The 18009-nt window shown below is 39.0% G+C and overlaps 1 protein-coding gene across 2 annotated transcripts in view; it reads left to right on the top strand.

Moving 5' to 3' along the window:
- The first annotated feature begins 3904 nt into the window (after window positions 1-3904).
- LOC115212917 (nuclear envelope integral membrane protein 1a) overlaps window positions 3905-18009 on the top strand; it is a 42285-nt gene continuing 28180 nt past the window's right edge. Inside the window, exons 1-3 of one of the 2 annotated variants that reach the window (XM_029781742.2) lie at window positions 3905-4444; window positions 9159-9286; window positions 11613-11814. In XM_029781742.2, the coding sequence (XP_029637602.1) occupies window positions 4345-4444; window positions 9159-9286; window positions 11613-11814 (430 nt within the window). In that variant the 5' untranslated portion in view covers window positions 3905-4344. The remainder of the gene's footprint in view (window positions 4445-9158; window positions 9287-11612; window positions 11815-18009) is intronic. The other variant, XM_029781741.2, reaches the window with a different exon arrangement.

Below are 18009 nucleotides of genomic sequence, written 5' to 3' on the forward strand. Positions count from 1 at the left end.
ACCATACTCTTACAACTATAAGTCCATTCCTCTCATCATAAAATCATCACATTCTCTTTTTATAGACAATTTTGTCATCTTCATTCTACAGTGTATTTTTATGTCTCCACAATGAAAGCACTCCACTTTTTTAAATGGACAATTTTTCCTCAGGTGTATACCTCCACATACAAAACATGGGTTTATTTCCTAATTTTTGTCATGTTTTTTAGAAAGCACTTTATCTCTGTTCTAACTATTTCACACTTGTTTTACTTGGAAACAATCTTTATGTTCGATTTCCTCTGTGTCGTTTCTTAATTTGACTATCCTTTCACATTCTTCTGACACTTGCTGTAGGGTTACATCCTGGTTTTGCTCCAGCTTTGTGAGAATTCTAGTTCTAACTTCTGTGTCCTTTTCAGAAGTAAGTCCCTGTGTAAAAATCAGGCATTTGAACATATGTAGCATTAATTCGTTCAGCTTAAACTTTTCACATTCTCTGTTAACTCTACCAGTATATGTGATGTGTCCTCATCATTGTTTTTCTCTATGTTCAGACACTACCAACTTGTATTAAACAATGAACTTTTTTCACTGAAAATTTTACACAATATCTCTATTGTGTCATTAAAGTTTATGCTCAAAGGTTTTCTTGAGAGTACATAATTACTGTATCATTCATGACGACTTCAATAATTGCAACATTTATTGCTGTAATATTATTTATTGTTGTTGCTTTAACAGTTGTGTCTGCTGCTTTTGTTGTTGTTGGTGTTATTATTGCAGTTGTAGCTGCTGCTGTTCTTCTTTCAGTTGTTGTTGCTATTTTTGCAACTCAAACAAACTGGCCAACAACTTTTCCATAATTCTACAATTTTTTTTCGTGAAATTTGCATAACAAAAACTTTTGTGAGGTTGTTAACTCCTCTTTGAGTTTCTATTAGCCCCACATGAATTGGTTTATCCTCATTGAGTTTATTAATTCCTTGTGAGTTGTTTAAATCCTCATTGCCACTGTTATAATCCATTTAATGCTGGATTATTACTTTGACCACCTACTACGTACTCTCATATTTCATGTACTTCTCTTTACTTATAGTGACTAAGTTATTCCATTTGTCACCTGGGAGGGGTGTAACAGCTATATATCTATATATATATAAAGCTGTGAAAGTGTGTGATCACTAATACTAGAGAACTACCCAACTAATTTCATTCAAATTTTACTCATGCCTTACTTAGGGTCCATGCAGTGTCATGGGCCAAAATAATTTTCAACTTCTTGCCAAGTGCGAGTCCAGAGCAATCTCTTATCTCTTACACTATTTCAGTATTACGTGTCAAAAGTGAAACAATAACATCTCAATTGTAATATCATTTACTTTCAGTTTTAACACTGAAACTATTATCTCACATATATACATGCATACACACACTCACACACAATATGTATGTATGTGTGTGTGTATATATATATATATATATTTGGAAGACAACTGGAGGTTTCTACAGGACAACCTGCTGAGAGCCACTGACCAGATCTGTGGATGGTGCAAAGTGCCATCTCGACCCAAGGTAACGTGGTGGTGGAACAATGTGGTTGACTGGGCTATTAGACAAAAGAAACAGTCTTGGAGGGACTGGAAGAATGGAGGTAGCAGGGAATTGTATCAGACTGCCAGAAGGGAAGCAGATAAGAAAAAATTTGCCAATGTTCTGCGCCATGAGGACCAAAGACTTGAAGTATTTCATGTTGCAAGACAGTGTGTGAGAGAGAATTGTGATGTGGTAGGAGAGAAGTGTGTTCGCATGGAAGATGGTTCACTTGCACTAAACGAGGCTGGAAAGAGAGAGGTTTGGAGACGTCACTATGAAAGGTTGCTTAATAAAGAGAATGAATGGGAGAAAGAGAGTTTGCCGAATGTTGACCCAACAGAGGGACCAGCTATCTGAATTGACAGTACTTTGGTGGTTAAAGCAATCAAGAGTATGAAGGCTGGGAAAGCCCCCGGCCCATCAGGAATCACTGCAGAGATGCTCAAAATATCTGGCAGTGTCGGCTATAGCATAGTCACCCGTATAGTTAACCAGGTGATACACGAGCTGGTGTAGCAGCACCATAGTCAACTGCTACAAAGGTAAAGGTGACGCCTTAGATACAAATAATTACAGAGCTATCAAGTTGCTGGATCAGGTAATGAAGGTCATGGAGAGGGTCATAGCCCAACTAATTAGAGAAAGAGTCAGTTTAGATGAGATGCAGTTTGGGTTCATGCCAGGGAAAAGCACCACTGATGCTATATTCCTGGTAAGACAGTTGCAGGACAAATACCTAGCCAAAGATAAACCTCTGTATCTGGCTTTCATTGACATGGAGGAAGCCTTTGACAGGGTCCCTCGATCCCTTATCTGGTGGTTAATGAGGAAACTAGGGATAGATGAATGGTTAGTGAGAGCTGTGCGAGCCATGTACAGGGACGCTGTTAGTAAGGTGAGGGTTGGCAATGAATACAGTGAAGAATTTCGGGTAGAGGTAGGGGTCCACCAAGGAAGTAGTTGATAGCTTCTGTTACCTAGGTGTGCTGAAAGTGTAACTGCTAGAGTAAGAATAGCCTGGGCAAAGTTCAGAGAGCTCTTACCTCTGCTGGTGACAAAAGGCCTCTTGCTCAGAGTAAAAGGCAGACTGTATGACGCATGTGTACGAACACCCTAGTGGTTGAGGGAACCTGTGGAAGAGGTAGACCCAGGAAAACCTGGGACGAGGTGGTGAAGCACGACCTTCGAACATTAGGTCTCACTGAAGCAATGACTAGTGACTGAGACCTTTGGAAGTATGCTGTGCATGAGAAGACCCGGCAGGACAAGTGAGGCCATAACCCGTGGCCTCTACCTGGGATGTAGCCAGCCCATTTATGCATACCTTTCCTTCTTGAGATACAAAACTCTGCTTGCGAAGACCTGTTGGGGCAAGTGAAATCAGAATCGAAATCGAAATCACTCAAAAATCAATGGAAATTGTAGTTGTAATACCAGTGCCGGTGGCACATAAAAGAACCATCCAAACGTGGCCGTTGCCAGCCCTGCCCTGACTGGCCCCCGTGCCGATGGCACGTAAAAAGCAACATATGATTGTGGCCGTTGCCAGCCTCACCTGGCACGTAAAAAGCACCCACTACACTTACGGAGTGGTTGGTGTTAGGAAGGGCATCCAGCTGTAGAAACACTGCCAGATCAGGCTGAGCCTGGTGCAGCCTCCTGGCTTCCCAGACCCCAGTTGAACCGTCCAACCCATGCTAGCATGGAAAGCGGACGTTAAACGATGATGATGATATGTATGTATGTATATAGATGTATATGCATATGTATAAATGTATATGTATAGACTTCAAGAATGCTCCTGATACTTGTACCAGCAGACAAAACAAGTAACATTTACACTGTTAATATTGAACTATATAAGTCTGTGATTAGGAAGGAATTACGCAGCAAACATAGGTGCTGGTGCCACGTAAAAAGCAGTCGTATCAGTGCTGCGTAAAAGCACCCAGCACACTCTGTAAAGTGATTGGCGTTAGGAAGGGCATCTAACCGTAGAAACCATGCCAAAAAAGACATGGAGTCTGAACAGCCCTTCATCTGGTCAGCTCTCGTCAAACCCATGCCAGCTTGGAATACGGACGTTAAATGATGATGATGATTCAATAACTATTTGTATTACTAGTGTAGTTTCTCTTCCTATGTAATGATTAAATTTATTGGTAATTGTTCAGTTTGGTTGGATTCACCAACAGATTTGTTCCTTTTACAACACTTGCAGTGCCATAATATTATTATTATTATTATTATTATTATTATTATTATTATTATAATAATAATAATAATAATAATAATAAAATTATTGTATTCCAACAGTAACGCCACCCCGTGTAGTAAAGCCACATGGTGAATTACAATTTTCACATGTATACATATAATTAGTCGATGCCGTGCCAACCACTGAAGAATGTCTCCAGCTTTTCCTAATTGAATGATAGTCCACGATTCCTCTAACATCCCCCCCTTAATTTTTATTTATTTTTTAAAATCTAACCAAACTGAATAATTACTAAATTTACTACTATTATTATACTTTTATTTGTTTCAGTCATTTGACTGCGGCCACGCTGGAGCACCGCGTATTGTTTTCATTTGTAAACAAGGCGTAATTAAAAAGAAAGAAAAAAAAAAAGAAAGAAAGAAAGAAAGAAACGGTCGACAGATATCAGAGTCACTCAACATGGCGTCGAGCGGGTTTCCTAAACTTAAGCGGCGAATATTTTGTAATAATACTGATTGAACATCTCAGGTTTAACATCTGCAATTATGGATGTGATCCTTCTCTTGCTTATTCTTCATCTTATTCCATCTCGTAACGGTGTTGCTTGTCTTCCTTCGCAGAATCTTTGTGCCGACGTTACAGATTGTAAGATTTTTTATAACGCATTTTCCTTTTTACAACTTTTGTCGTTAAACTTTTTGAATCTAACGTAAACAATGACCTCCGGTACAAAACGAAGAGGACCACACAGAAGCAACATACTACATCCTTCACCCAATTTACAAATAATAAATCAATAATATTACTTGAGTGACTTTTAAGATTAATTAAATTGAATTAATTGCGGTTCTGTAGTATATTTTATTCTTCTTTGAAACAACTCTTAGAATTTTTGTAGTCATTCGGGAATTTCCAGACAATGTAGTGTATATAAAATTCTATAAACAATTGAGGGAGCCTGTGATTATTAAAACTAATTAAAATTGATCACTGTTTATAATTTATAAACCATAAAACCATTCCAACATGTTTCTCCGTTGTGCACTGGAGTTCGTTTATTTTACGTACAGATGTGATAACTTCACTTTATTGTTTATAAAACATACTATAAAATGATAATTAAGTCAGGTTAATTAATCTCAGCAGTCACAGGCTCCCTACTTAATTACACAACGCATATAGAATTCTTGAATATCTATCGAAATTCTAAGGTGTACCGTTTTATTGTTAATTAAATGATAATTAAATTAGTTTAATTAATCTTAGAAATCAGAATTTCCTTCATTAAGTAATGACATTTTCACTATATATGAGGTATTCTGTAATGTCTACAAAAATTGTGTGATGTTTTATTTATAAAGTAGAGAATAAAATGAAACTAAGTCAGTTAATTAAACTTAACAGATATAACTATGTATTTGTAAATTGAATGAAAAATGCAGCATTTTATTTCTATGTGGTCACTTCTATTTTTATATTGGATGCCAACGTCTATGTACATAGACAACAACTTTTGGAAATTGATAAGGAATAACGGTCAATATAAAGACCTTCACCCGGGAACAAAAAAAAAAATCCGGCCTGGTCACCCCCCCCCTTCCAGGCTGGTTTATTTATTTATTTATTTTTTTTTGTTCCCGAGTGAAGGTCTTTATATTTACCAGAATAACCAGTTTTTGAAAATTGATAGGAATAATTTACGCATATATTTTATATTTGTAAAAATTAACATTATTTGCCGACTAGTGCTGAAGTTTCGGACGGATTGTTTTAAAGAGAGAGAGATTTTTTTTTTTATCTGGGACCCATCCGAAACATGAAAACAACTCATTCCGCATTCTAATTTTTTGTTTTACGAGTGTATTATTCTATGTTACTGTGTGTTTATTGTCTTTCTTGTCGATGTGTACATACATACAGCTGTTCTATTCCAAATAAGATAAAGGCATACCCCCAAATTCTGGTAAATGTGTAGGATGTCGGCGTCATTTTTTTGGGGCATTCTTTCGATATAACTCGACAAAATCAAAACATTTCATTTCAGGTATTTCCGTGGGTTGTGGAGTTTAGATAGAACGAAATCATACCAGCAATGTCTCATTTTAAACTTGAAGAAAATAAGCCTTGCATATTTGTTCTCACCTGTTTCATGTGTGTATGTAAAATCTGGAAATTTCCAAGCAGCAAAAGACCTCTAAATGAAGTAAAAACTATAACATATTCAGAACACTATTTCAGAAAATTATCCCTGTTCAACACCAACGTCAGAATCGCCATCTTCATCTCCTTTGGTTTCCTTCTCTGTTTACCAAATGTCATGAATGATCTTGTCTAGTTTTTCTTCTTCAGTGTTGATCTCTGGGACAACAACAGCACCCTCATCTACAGACAACCAGTTCTCGAATTGCTCTTTGGTCAGTCCAGTAGGCAGTGAAGGCAGGATCAAATCTTCGTTACCATTTATGGCTTCTTTTGATTCTTTGGCCAAAACAAAACCAGCTTTGATCCAACAGTGTTTGATTGTCTGGCTAGAGACTTTCTTCCAAGCTACGCTTAACATGTACATGGCATCCAAAATGGTGATCCACTTTGCAAAATTCTTGGGCAAAAATGTCACGTGCAGTGTCTTCCATAACCTCAATGATCTTCTTATGCATTTCATGTCTGAAGTAGGCTTACAAGGTCTTGATTATCCCCATTTCACAGGACTGCAGCACTGATGTTGTGTTAGGAGGAAGAAATTTTGAAGTGATGTCCTTGAGATCATTGATGACTATATGAGAAGAGCAATTGTCAAGTAGGACCACCACTTGTCTTCCAGATTTCTGCGAATGACAATCCTAAGATCTGAGTCCATCTTCCATAGATTTTTTCTGTCATCCAAACATTGGTTGAAAAGTCGTACTGAATCAGAAGCGTTTTGATATTTTTGAAGCATCTTTCTGATTAAGAACAAGTCTTCTTTGCCTCCATTCATGTTGCAGGTCACTATCAAGGTCACATGGTCCTTTGCCATCTTAAAGTCCCTCACAGTTTTCTTGCAACTCTTGTTGACATACGTATTTCCTGGTGATGCACGAAAGTAGATCCCAGTTTCATTGACATTGTAGATGTCCTGTGGCTGATATGATTTCCACAGAAGCTGCATGGTTGTCTCATGAAATTGATGGGTGCCATTGACATCAGCTTCAGCTGCAAAGTATGAAATGTTTAGTTTGTGTTCTCTGAAGAGAAAAATGTGAACTAGTAAACTACAACGCTTACTTTTTAGAATCATAAAAGAGATTCCATGTCTTTTTTGCCAATGGTGAAACCAACCTTCGACTGCCTTAAAATCATGTCCAGCAGCTTGAGCTATGGTGTTGGCTTTGCACATTAGGATCGGGCCATTGATGGACCTTAACCTGCCGGTGACTTTATATTATAGTGTGTCACTTTCATTTTATCAAAACTGTTGTGGATATTTTGTTTGGCAGTCCAAGAAAGATTTTTATTTTTGATGCCCTGATGCAACCAGCTCTTTCAACACAGGATGTTTTGGGGTGTATTTAAGAATTATTTGTGTTAGGCTAGGGGTGTGATTTTATTGTATTGTTTAGATTGTTGTTGTTGTTTTTAAGAGTAGAGGTGTGTTTATAGGGAGATTTGACTATGATTTCTAGCAGGTCAAGCAGACTCATGTCTAAAATAGCAGAAACTATTCAATTACTGAATAATGATGATAATAATCCTTTCTACTAAAGGCACAAGGCCTGAAATTTTGTGGGAGGGGACTAGTTGATTACATCAACCCCAGTGTTTCACTGGTACTTAATTTATCAACCCTGAAAGGATGAAAGGCAAAGTCAACCTCGGCAGAATTTGAACTTAGAATGTAGCGACGGGCAAAATACTGCTAAGTATTTCATCCAACATGTTAACGATTCTACCAGCTCACCGCCTTATTGATAATAATTATAATAATGGTAGTAATAATAATCCTTTCTGCTGAAGGTACAAGGCCTTGAAATTTTGTAGGAGGAGACTAGTCAATTACATTGACCTCAGTGTTTCACTGGTACTCAATTTATCAACCCTGAAAGGATGAAAGGCAAAGTCGACCTCGGCAGAATTTGAACTCGCTGCCTTGACTGGCTTCTGTGCCGGTGGCACGTAAAGAGCACCAACCAATTGTGGCCATTGCCAGCCTCGCCTGGCATGTAAAAAGCACCCACTACACTTACAGAGTGGTTGGCGTTAGGAAGGGCATCCAGCTGTAGAAACACTGCCAGATCAGACTGGAGCCTGGTGCAGCCTTCTGGCTTCCCAGACCCAAGTTGAACCGTCCAACCCATGCTAGCATGGAAAACGGACGTTAAACGATGATGATGTAGTGATGGGTGAAATACCACTAAGCATTTCAGCTGGTGTGCTAACGATTCTACCAGCTCACCGCTTTGATAGTAATAATAATAATAATGTTATCATTTTTATGTCCACTCCACACTTAGATGGGTTGAACGTTTTGATTGGAATAAAAGTAAATAAACAATTTTTATGTATTTTTAAATTGTTAATGTGGTTTTTTCATTCATGGAATTGTTATTCATCATCATTTAACATCCTTTTTTCCATGCTGGTGTGGGTTGCATGGTTTAACAGGAACTGGCAAGTCAGAGTGCTGTGCCATACTCCAGTGTCTTCTATGGCATGGTTTCTACAGCTGGATGCTCTTCCTCTTGCCAGCCACCTCATAGAGTGTACTGGGTGCACTTTTTTTTTGCAACACCAGCACTGGCGAGGTCACCAAGTACCTGTATGACAATCCCTCAACTGAGTGGGGTGTAGTATTCAGGGATTGTTTTGTTTGTTCACTTTCTGTCCATATTTCCATATTAGCATAGTTAAACAAAAGAATATTATTGAGGTATTGTTTACTGCTTGATGCTCTTCCAAGTTTTCAAGTAAGGGAATTATTTGTCTTCAAAAGTGCAGAGTTAGCTGATTATTTGTGTGGATGCTGTTAGTTGGGGTCCTCTACTGTAGGCTGACCAATACTTTGTGAGTGAAATTTAGTGGGCAGAAACTGGAAGAAACCCATTATCATATGTGTATGTGTGTGCATGTATAACTGTATATTCCCTTTGTCTAGACATGTGCTTTCTGATTGTAAACGAAGCATCTCCATTCATAAAAATGGTATACCTAGAAGGTGAGGCTTGATTACAGGGAGAGTATCAGACCATAGAAAACTCTACCTCATCTGAGTTTTGTCTGACCCATGCAAGCAAAGAAAAGTAGATGTGAAAATGATGATGGTATATAGATTGCATATACAATCGTATATTAAAATTATCAAATCTTACTCATTGTATTCTAGGTACTATAATAGACTCCACAAAGCCTTTTATTTCCATCCAAAATGAATATGCAGACGCAGAGAAGACTTGGATATTTTGTTATCCTGGAGAAAAGCGAAATATTTATAAACTCTGGATGTCACCAATGGTAAGTTGATCTTCTTTACTATCACCTCTTTTCTGACAATTCAGTAGTTATTTTACTGGCTCAAATCTCACTCTGCCATCTTATACAATAGGGCACTTTGAATGAAGTTTTAGATACACTCTGATTGCAAACAAGGCCAGGTGTCATGGCTGGAATGCCTTCATTAATATGACTGCATAAATCAGAGTTTACCTGTGCCTAGGTCTCATCATCATCATTAGTTTACATTTGCTTTCCATGCTGGTATTGGTTGGATGAGTCATCGCTGTTTAGGTCTTTTCTTACCAGTAACTGTCCATTCTTTCCAGTATGAGCACCAGTTTATGGGAGTAGCAGCTCTCAATAAGAAATAATAATACTGTGACAACCTGTCCAATCCATGCTAGCATGAAAAACTGATGTAAAACTTTAAAAAATAATTACAGACTAGCATTCTGTTGTTCAACCAACTGTACCACAATACTCACCTAAACAATGATAATAAATATTGATTCCCTTTGATTGAGTACAGATCAATTTTTGAAAAGCAGTTTGGTTTACCAGTTGAATGACTGGTATATCTTAGGATATATCCAATGGTACATATCATTGGATCTTGTTTATATATCCCAAAGAAAGGAAAGGTACAAGTAAGCCATTGTACTTAGCCTTCATTGACCTGGAGAAAGCTTTTGTCAGGGTCCCTCACTCTCTTATTTGGTGGTCTCTAAGGAAGCTAGGAGTGGCTTATTAGAGCCGTTCAGGCCATGTACAGTAAAGTGAGAGTTGGACTTGAATAGAATTGAAGCAGAATAGACTTGAAAAGACTCTGAAGCAGAATTGGAGAAGTTCCGGGTTTAGAAGCAAAACCTGGAATCAAAGGGCCTTAAAGTTAACTAAGTTGTTGTTAGAGAGAAAGGAGATAAGACTCATTCCAGTTGGCAAATGGCCCTGTTCAATATGTAGGAAAGGAGTGAGATGTAATTCCATTTGCTGCACCAAATGTAAGCTATGGATACATAAGTGATGCAATTGAATTGTGAGAAGGATATCAGATAAGGTTGCTTTCGAGTGTGACAGGTGCACAGGAACAGTAAGTACTAAGAGCATGAGAGACTTAAACTGTCTCAAATGTCCAGGAGGCTCTCTTGAGGTAGTAGATAGTTTCTGCTATTTAGGTGACCAAATTAGTCAGTATTGTTTCTAGAATAAGAATAGGTGGAGGAAGTTCAGAGAACTACTGCCTCTGTTAGCAGCAAAAGGACTCTCTCTCTCAAAGTGAAAGGGAGATTGTATGATGCTTGAGTGAGAATGGCTATGTTACATGGTAGTGAGACATGGGCACTGACTGTGAAGGACATGCATAGGTTGGAGAGGAATGAAGGTAGTATGCTCTGTTGGATTTGCAATGTCAGTGTGCATGACCAGCAAAGCACAACTGTGTTGAGAGAAAAGGTAGGTGTAAGAGAGATTAAATGTGGTATGCAGGAGAGGAGACTGCATTGGTTTGGACATGTGGTGCATATGAGTAAAGACAGCTGTATACAGAAGTGCCTGTCACTGAAAGTGGATGGTACTTGTGGAAGAGGGAGACCCAGAAAGACATGGGATGAAGTGGTGAGGACTGATTTTAGGATGTTGGGACTCATGGAGGAAATGACAGTGGACCAAGATGTTTGGCAATATGAGGCTCTAGAGAAGACCTGTCCACAAAACTGAGTGGTAGAAGAGTTATGTCCCACCCACATGTAACAACACACTTTTCACCCACTCTACCCTAAGAATCCAAACTACAACTCCTCTTCTAACTGCATCTTTTGCTTCTTCACACACACACACACATATATATATATACACATACATATATATTATACATGTGTATGTGTGTAAAAAGCACCAGTGCTGGTGTTATGTTAAAAGCGCCCAGTACATTCTGTAAAGTGGTTGGTATTAGGAAGCTGTAACCAGCTCCTGTCAAGCCGCCCAGACCATACCAGCTTGGAAAATAGTCATTAAATGATGACAGTGATGATAATATATGAGAGAGAGAGAGAGAGAGAGAAAATTTTTACCAGTCCAAAGATCAGGTGTTAGTTTTCCATCTCATATTGTAAATTATATTTCAATGCAGCAGTTTTGCTTTCTTTTGGCAAGATACTTCATTCTACTTACCTCAGATCTTCTGGGAATTTTACTATTTTCTTCCCCACCTTAATATTATGGTGTTCATCTGATGGAAACTGTTACCAATTATCTTTTTTCTATTTAAATCACATAAATGTTTCAAATATTCAAAAGTTATATAACTGATGAGTTTCTTTCCCTTCTTTCTTTTTTTTATGTTTAGTTGAAATTGAATATCAACGATGAGTATTCAGTGAGTTATGGTGATAATGCTTTGGAAACTGAAGCAAGTGCCTCTTCATTTAGTTTCAACATAATACGTAACAAATTGTTTCAAAACAAAGAAATTTCTTTGCGTCCTTTTAATTCAACTTGTGTGCGAATCAGTACAACAAATGATTTTTCTGTACAACTGAGAACAAAAGGTATGTGTAAACACTTAAACATTTCTAACCCTTTCTTTTGGCTAATGAGACAAGCAAGCCTTCATTAATTAATTTATTGGCTTTTCCTCAGATTTCCATTTTTAGTTGTTTTAATTTTGTTTCTATTAGATTCAGTGAGACACCTACAATTTCTTAGCAAGGAATCAACTAGTTGACTTTTGTTATGTGTTAATCTCAAGAATACCTTTGTTATGGTTGCTTGTTCTATATATATATACTTAATTTGTAGGCATTCCTATATACACTTAGTTTATAGGCATTCCATAAACTAAGTGTATATGAATTGTTTATGTGAGTTGTGCAAGCCATGTAAGAAGATATAAGCAAGGTTGGGCTTGGAAACAAGCTCAGTGAAGAAATTATTATACAAGCAGGTATACATCTTGGTTTTGTCCTCAGCTTTTTGCTATTCGTTATAGTTTTCTCATCTCACTGACCACCACTAATGGCTCTGTAGAACCAGATTTATCAGAAATTTGCTCTTCTGTGTTTTTCATCAATGGTCATTGAGAATTTTTGTAAAAGTTAATGTTGAGGCTACACAGACTGGTTGTCTTTGGAGCTATTATATATATATATATATATATATATATATATATATATATATATATATATCATCATCATCATCATCGTTTAACGTCCGCTTTCCATGCTAGCATGGGTTGGACGGTTCAACTGGGGTCTGGGGAGCCCGAAGGCTACACCAGGCCAGTCAGATCTGGCAGTGTTTCTACAGCTGGATGCCCTTCCTAACGCCAACCACTCCGAGAGTGTAGTGGGTGATTTTATGTGCCACCGACACAGGTGCCAGACGAGGCTGGCGAACGGCCACGCTCGGATGGTGTTTTTATGTGCCACCGACACAGGTGCCAGACGAGGCTGGCAGACGGCCACGCTTGGATGGTGTTTTTATATGCCACCGACACAGGTGCCAGACGAGGCTGGCAGACGGCCATGCTCGGATGGTGTTTTTATGTGCCACCGGCACTGGTACCACAAGGATACAAATTCCATTGATGTTCATCTATTTTGATTTGGTTTGACTTGATTCGATTTGACTTTGATTTGATTTGCCTCAACAGGTCTTCACAAGTGTCACAAGCAGGAAGGTATGCACAGGCGGACTGACTAAGTCCCAGGTAGGGGCCACGGGTTATGGCTTCACTAGTCTTGCCGGGTCTTCTCACGCACAGCATACTTCCATAGGTCTCGGTCTCTGGTCATTTCCATGGTGAGACCTAACGTTCGAAGGTCGTGCTTCACCACCTCGTCCCAGGTTTTCCTGGGTCTACCTCTTCCACGGGTTCCCTCAACTGCTAGGGATTGGCACTTTCTCACACACCTATCTTCATCCATTCTCGCCACATGACCATACCATCGCAATCGTCTCTCTTGCACGTAACAACTGATGCTTCTTAGATACAACATTTCTCTTAGGGAACTAACACTCTGTCGAGTAAGTACACTGACATTACACATCCATCGGAGCATACTGGCTTCATTCCTCATGAGCTTACGCATGTCCTCAGCAGTCACGGCCCATGTTTCACTGCCATGTAGCATGGCAGTTCGAATACATGCATCATACAGTCTGCCCTTTACTCTGAGCGAGAGGCCTTTAGTCACCAGCAGAGGTAAGAGCTCCCTAAACTTTGCCCAGGCTATTCTTATTCTAGCAGTTACACTCTCAGCGCACCCACCCCCACTACTGACTTGGTCACCTAGATAACGGAAGCTATCAACTACTTCTAATTTTTCCCCCTGGAAAGTGACGGAAGTTGTTTTCTGCAGATTTTCGGAGGTCAATGCTCCCGAGCATCTGCCACATACAAAAACTATCTTCCTAGTTAGCCTTCCTTTGACATTGCTGCACCTCTCATGTGTCCATAGCTTACACTGGGTACATCTTATAGAGTTTCTACCTACGCCTTTTCTACAGATCGAGCAGGGCCATCTTCCTGAGGACATTTGTGGATTGCCTACCTTTCTACTTATTAGTACTTTGGTTTTAGCTAGGTTGACTCTAAGGCCCCTCGATTCTAAACCCTCCTTCCACACCTGGAACTTCTCCTCCAGTTCTGATAGTGACTCAGCAATTAGAGCGAGGTCGTCAGCATAGAGGAGCTCCCAGGGGCAACCTGTCTTGAATTCCTCTGTTATTGCCTGGAGGACTATGATAAATAGGAGGGGGCTGAGTACTGAGCCCTGGTGGACCCCAACCTCTACTTTGAATTCTTCTGTGTACATGTTGCCAACCCTATATATATATATAACTCCAAGAAAATTAGGGGTTGTGAATCCAACCTACTAAGGGATAATATCTATCCAATATACTGTTGCTAGAATACCCACTTATTAATACACAAGTGATTTTTATTGTATTGCAATTACATTACCTAGTGTATTAAATGAGTGAAGGTAAAGAGATAGAGAGTCATTGCTCCAAAACCACCAATTACTCACTATTAAATTACACATGACCAATGCAATAAATATAACAGAAACTGGCTTACCTTGTGTGGAACACAGAAGTCAGGATCAATTGATAATATTCACCACATTACGTGGTGTGCGTCCTTTTCTTTTGAATGTCCCCGCGACATTCAAAACAAACTTATTGTGAGCTAGTATAAATTTAATTTAATAAGTATTATTACCGTTTTTAATAATAATAATAATAATAATAAACTGTCCCAAACTTTGACATCGAGAGTTACACAAATACTAGAACTGGGCGCCACTGCATAGTGCCAAGGACTCCAAATTTGCCATCAAGATGTAGGACAAGATACTGCGATAGCCTGGGCTTCAGAGGTCTACAGCTCTTCAATATCCTCCCGAAGGACCTGAGAGACCTGCATGGGGTGAATGCAGATGTCTTCAAAATAAAGTTGGACCTCTTCCTGTCAGGTGTTCCAGATGAACCAACTTCACGGCAGGAGGTGCAGATGAGGGCAGCTGCATCAAACTCTCTCATGCACCAAATGTCAATTGCTAAAAAGCATTCGTGAAGTAAAATCATGTAGCATCACTGAATGGCGGTGCCCCAGCTTGGCCACAGCTCGTGAGCTGAAACTAGATCAAATGAAAGGAAAAAATTAAATGACTAGCAAGTTTACACCTTTACAGGTAAAATAGAAACTAAATTCAAATTCAATAGAGTATTTAAATATCACTTGCTATGAACAGAGCCATTACTCCAAAATCACCAATTACTCACAATTAATATACACACAGTAAGTGCAATAAATATAACAGAAACAGTAATTGGTGTTTTTGGAGTGATGACTCTGTTTGTAGCAAGTGTTATTTAAATACCCTATTGAATTTGATTTTAGTTTCTATTTTACCTGTAAAGGTAAACTTGCTAGCCACTTTATTATTATCATTATTATTGCTATTAATAACAGTAATAATACTTATTTAATTTATATAGGCATCACTGTCAGCAGTGATTTGCGTTGGACAAAGCATATCTCTAAAATTGTCAAGAAGGCCGAGGGTGTCTTGGCATCACTCAGCAAGACTTTTGTTAGCTGCTCTCCAGCCATCTATTTAAAACTGTATACAGCTATGGTACGACCACACTTGGAATTCGCATCATCAGTTTGGAACCCCTAACTTGCTCAGAACATTGACCTCCTGGAATCTGTTCAGAGACGTGCAACCAAACGCATACCCTCCATCAGACACCTACCATATTCCGAGCGCCTTGTTTCCCTGGGCATGGATTCACTGAAGCTCCGGCGTCTGGCGACAGACTTGGTAAACGCCCACAAAGTTGTCAACCACCTCACCAATAACAACACTGAACACGTTTTTGATCTCCATGTGTCTAACACACGTGGACATGCCTACAAAGTCAGAAAACAACACAGCTCCCATGACTTTCGGAAACATTTCTTCACGCTCAGAGTTGCTGAAGCATGGAATAAACTGCCTGCGTCAGTTGTTGACTGCCATGACACTGCATCCTTTAAGGCCCTCATGCTTTCCGAAATCCGTCGAAACTACACCTGATTATATATGCACTTTAGATGAGTTGTAGTGCACCTGAGCACTGTACACAATGTTTATTATTATTATTATATATATATATATATATATATATATAGTTGGCGTTAGGAAGGGCATCCAGCTGTAGAAACTCTGCCAGATCAAGATTGGAGCCTGGTGCAGCCATTTGGCTCACCAGCCCTCAGTTAAAAAACGTCCAACCCATGCTAGCATGGAAAGCGGACGTTAAATGATGATGATGATGAATCCAAACATGTTCAAGTAAGAAAAAACAACAATGCAAGGACGTGGAATAAGTTCAGTGTTATTGGACGCTCAGGAAAGGAGAATAATATGTGTGTGTGTGTGTGTGTGTGTGTGTGTGTGTGTGTGTAGGAATGACGCTCTGTGCAAAATTTGTTAAAGAGTTGCAGACAAATTTACATACCTGGAAGAAAGGTCTTTATCTTTTTGTCAAGAAGAAAGGTAGGTCTGTTGAACCTTTACAGGGCCTCTGAAACTGGTGGAAGAGAGGGAGGAAATTATCCTCAAACCAGAGACCTGGCCTAAATGCTTGCAAAAGCATGGAATGTGTTGAAGATACCCAATGTATCAGATGGTGGTATTAAAGATGAGTTAAGTCTACCACCCAAATAGGCTGTGGCAGCAGTTGAACTCAGAACACAAAGAACATAAACAAATACCACAAGGCATCTAGTTTGATATTCTTACAGTTCTGCCAAATCCATTACCATGGATTGGTGCTTATCAAATCCAGACAGATGAAAGATTAAGTTGACCTTGGTAGAATTTGAACTCAGAACACAGAGTTGGGACAAGTTCCATGAGACATTCTTTTCAACTCAGCCTATTCTTTTCTTTTCTTACCGTCTAAAAGTTAACACGACAAGGGTCAAAGTGCAAGCTTGAATCAGAACATACAATCTCAGTTGCATATATAGGAAGTACCTTTGTTTGCAATGTTCAAAGGGAGTTGGGGAATGTGCAGTTCTGCGTTGCCAGTTCAATTAATAAGTACAGAAGAAGGTGCCTTAGGATCTCTGGGAAGCCGACAAACAACATGAATTTCAGTTGCAAAGGGCATCGAACTGTAAAAACCATGCCAAAGCAGTCCTCCAAATCATCAAATCCTGTTAAACTGTTCAACATGTACTAGTATGGAAGACTGATGTTAAATGATAACTCATTTATTTGTTTCAGTCATTTGACTGTGGCCATGCTGGCGCACTGCCTTTAGTCGAGCATATCGACCCCAGGACTTATTCTTTGTAAGCTTAGTACTTATTCTATCGGTTTCTTTTGCTGAACTGCTAAGTTACGGGGATGTAAACACAACAGCATCAGTTGTCAAGCGATGTCGGTGGGGACAAACTCAGATACAAACATATACACACACATACATACATATTGGTCGGCCCAAGGCTGTAGTAGAAGACACTTGTCCAAGGTGCCATGCAGTGGGACTGAACCCGGAACCATGTGGTTGGTAAGCAAGCTACTTACCACACAGCCACTCCTGCGACTATAAAAAAAAATTTTTTTTGCCACTATCTAGAAACCAAAGGAAATAACTGTTATTCCCTTCAAACTTAGCTTTTGTGACTTGGACATCAATGTTTTGAGACTACCCAATTTTCCATTACATTTCAGACAGATTCAGCACTGACTGGTTGAAGCAGAAGTATCGTTGTAGCAAATATTCTGCTCAATACCACAGATTTGCTTGTCAGTTGCTTGATCTTAAACACTTAAGTATGTTCCTTAGTGACTGGTAGTATGTACATCTCTGATCAAGAGCAGGAGTACTGGAGGAGCATTGTAATCATGTGTTGAGAGAATTCTTTGGAGTTTGAATAAATGTAACAAAAGCAAAATGTGAAGGAAATATTTGCTATTTTTCATACTTGTTAGGGGCAAACAAACAGGAAAGAACAATTTACTACCCAAGGACAAAAATTTGTGTTTCCCAGTGTAATCATGGTGTTAATGTTGATGATGAATCTCAGCTGTAGTCATCAATAGGAACAGCTATGAAATGAAGTTCATGAACTGTGCAACCAGCTTACCAGACATAGTTGATAATTTCTGTTACTTAGCTAAAAGAAACTAATTAGTGCTGTGTATTTCCAGTAGAATAAGAAAGAAGTGTCTGGGGAG

This window comes from Octopus sinensis, linkage group LG6 (genome assembly GCF_006345805.1).
Source record: "Octopus sinensis linkage group LG6, ASM634580v1, whole genome shotgun sequence".
Lineage (NCBI taxonomy): Eukaryota > Metazoa > Mollusca > Cephalopoda > Octopoda > Octopodidae > Octopus > Octopus sinensis.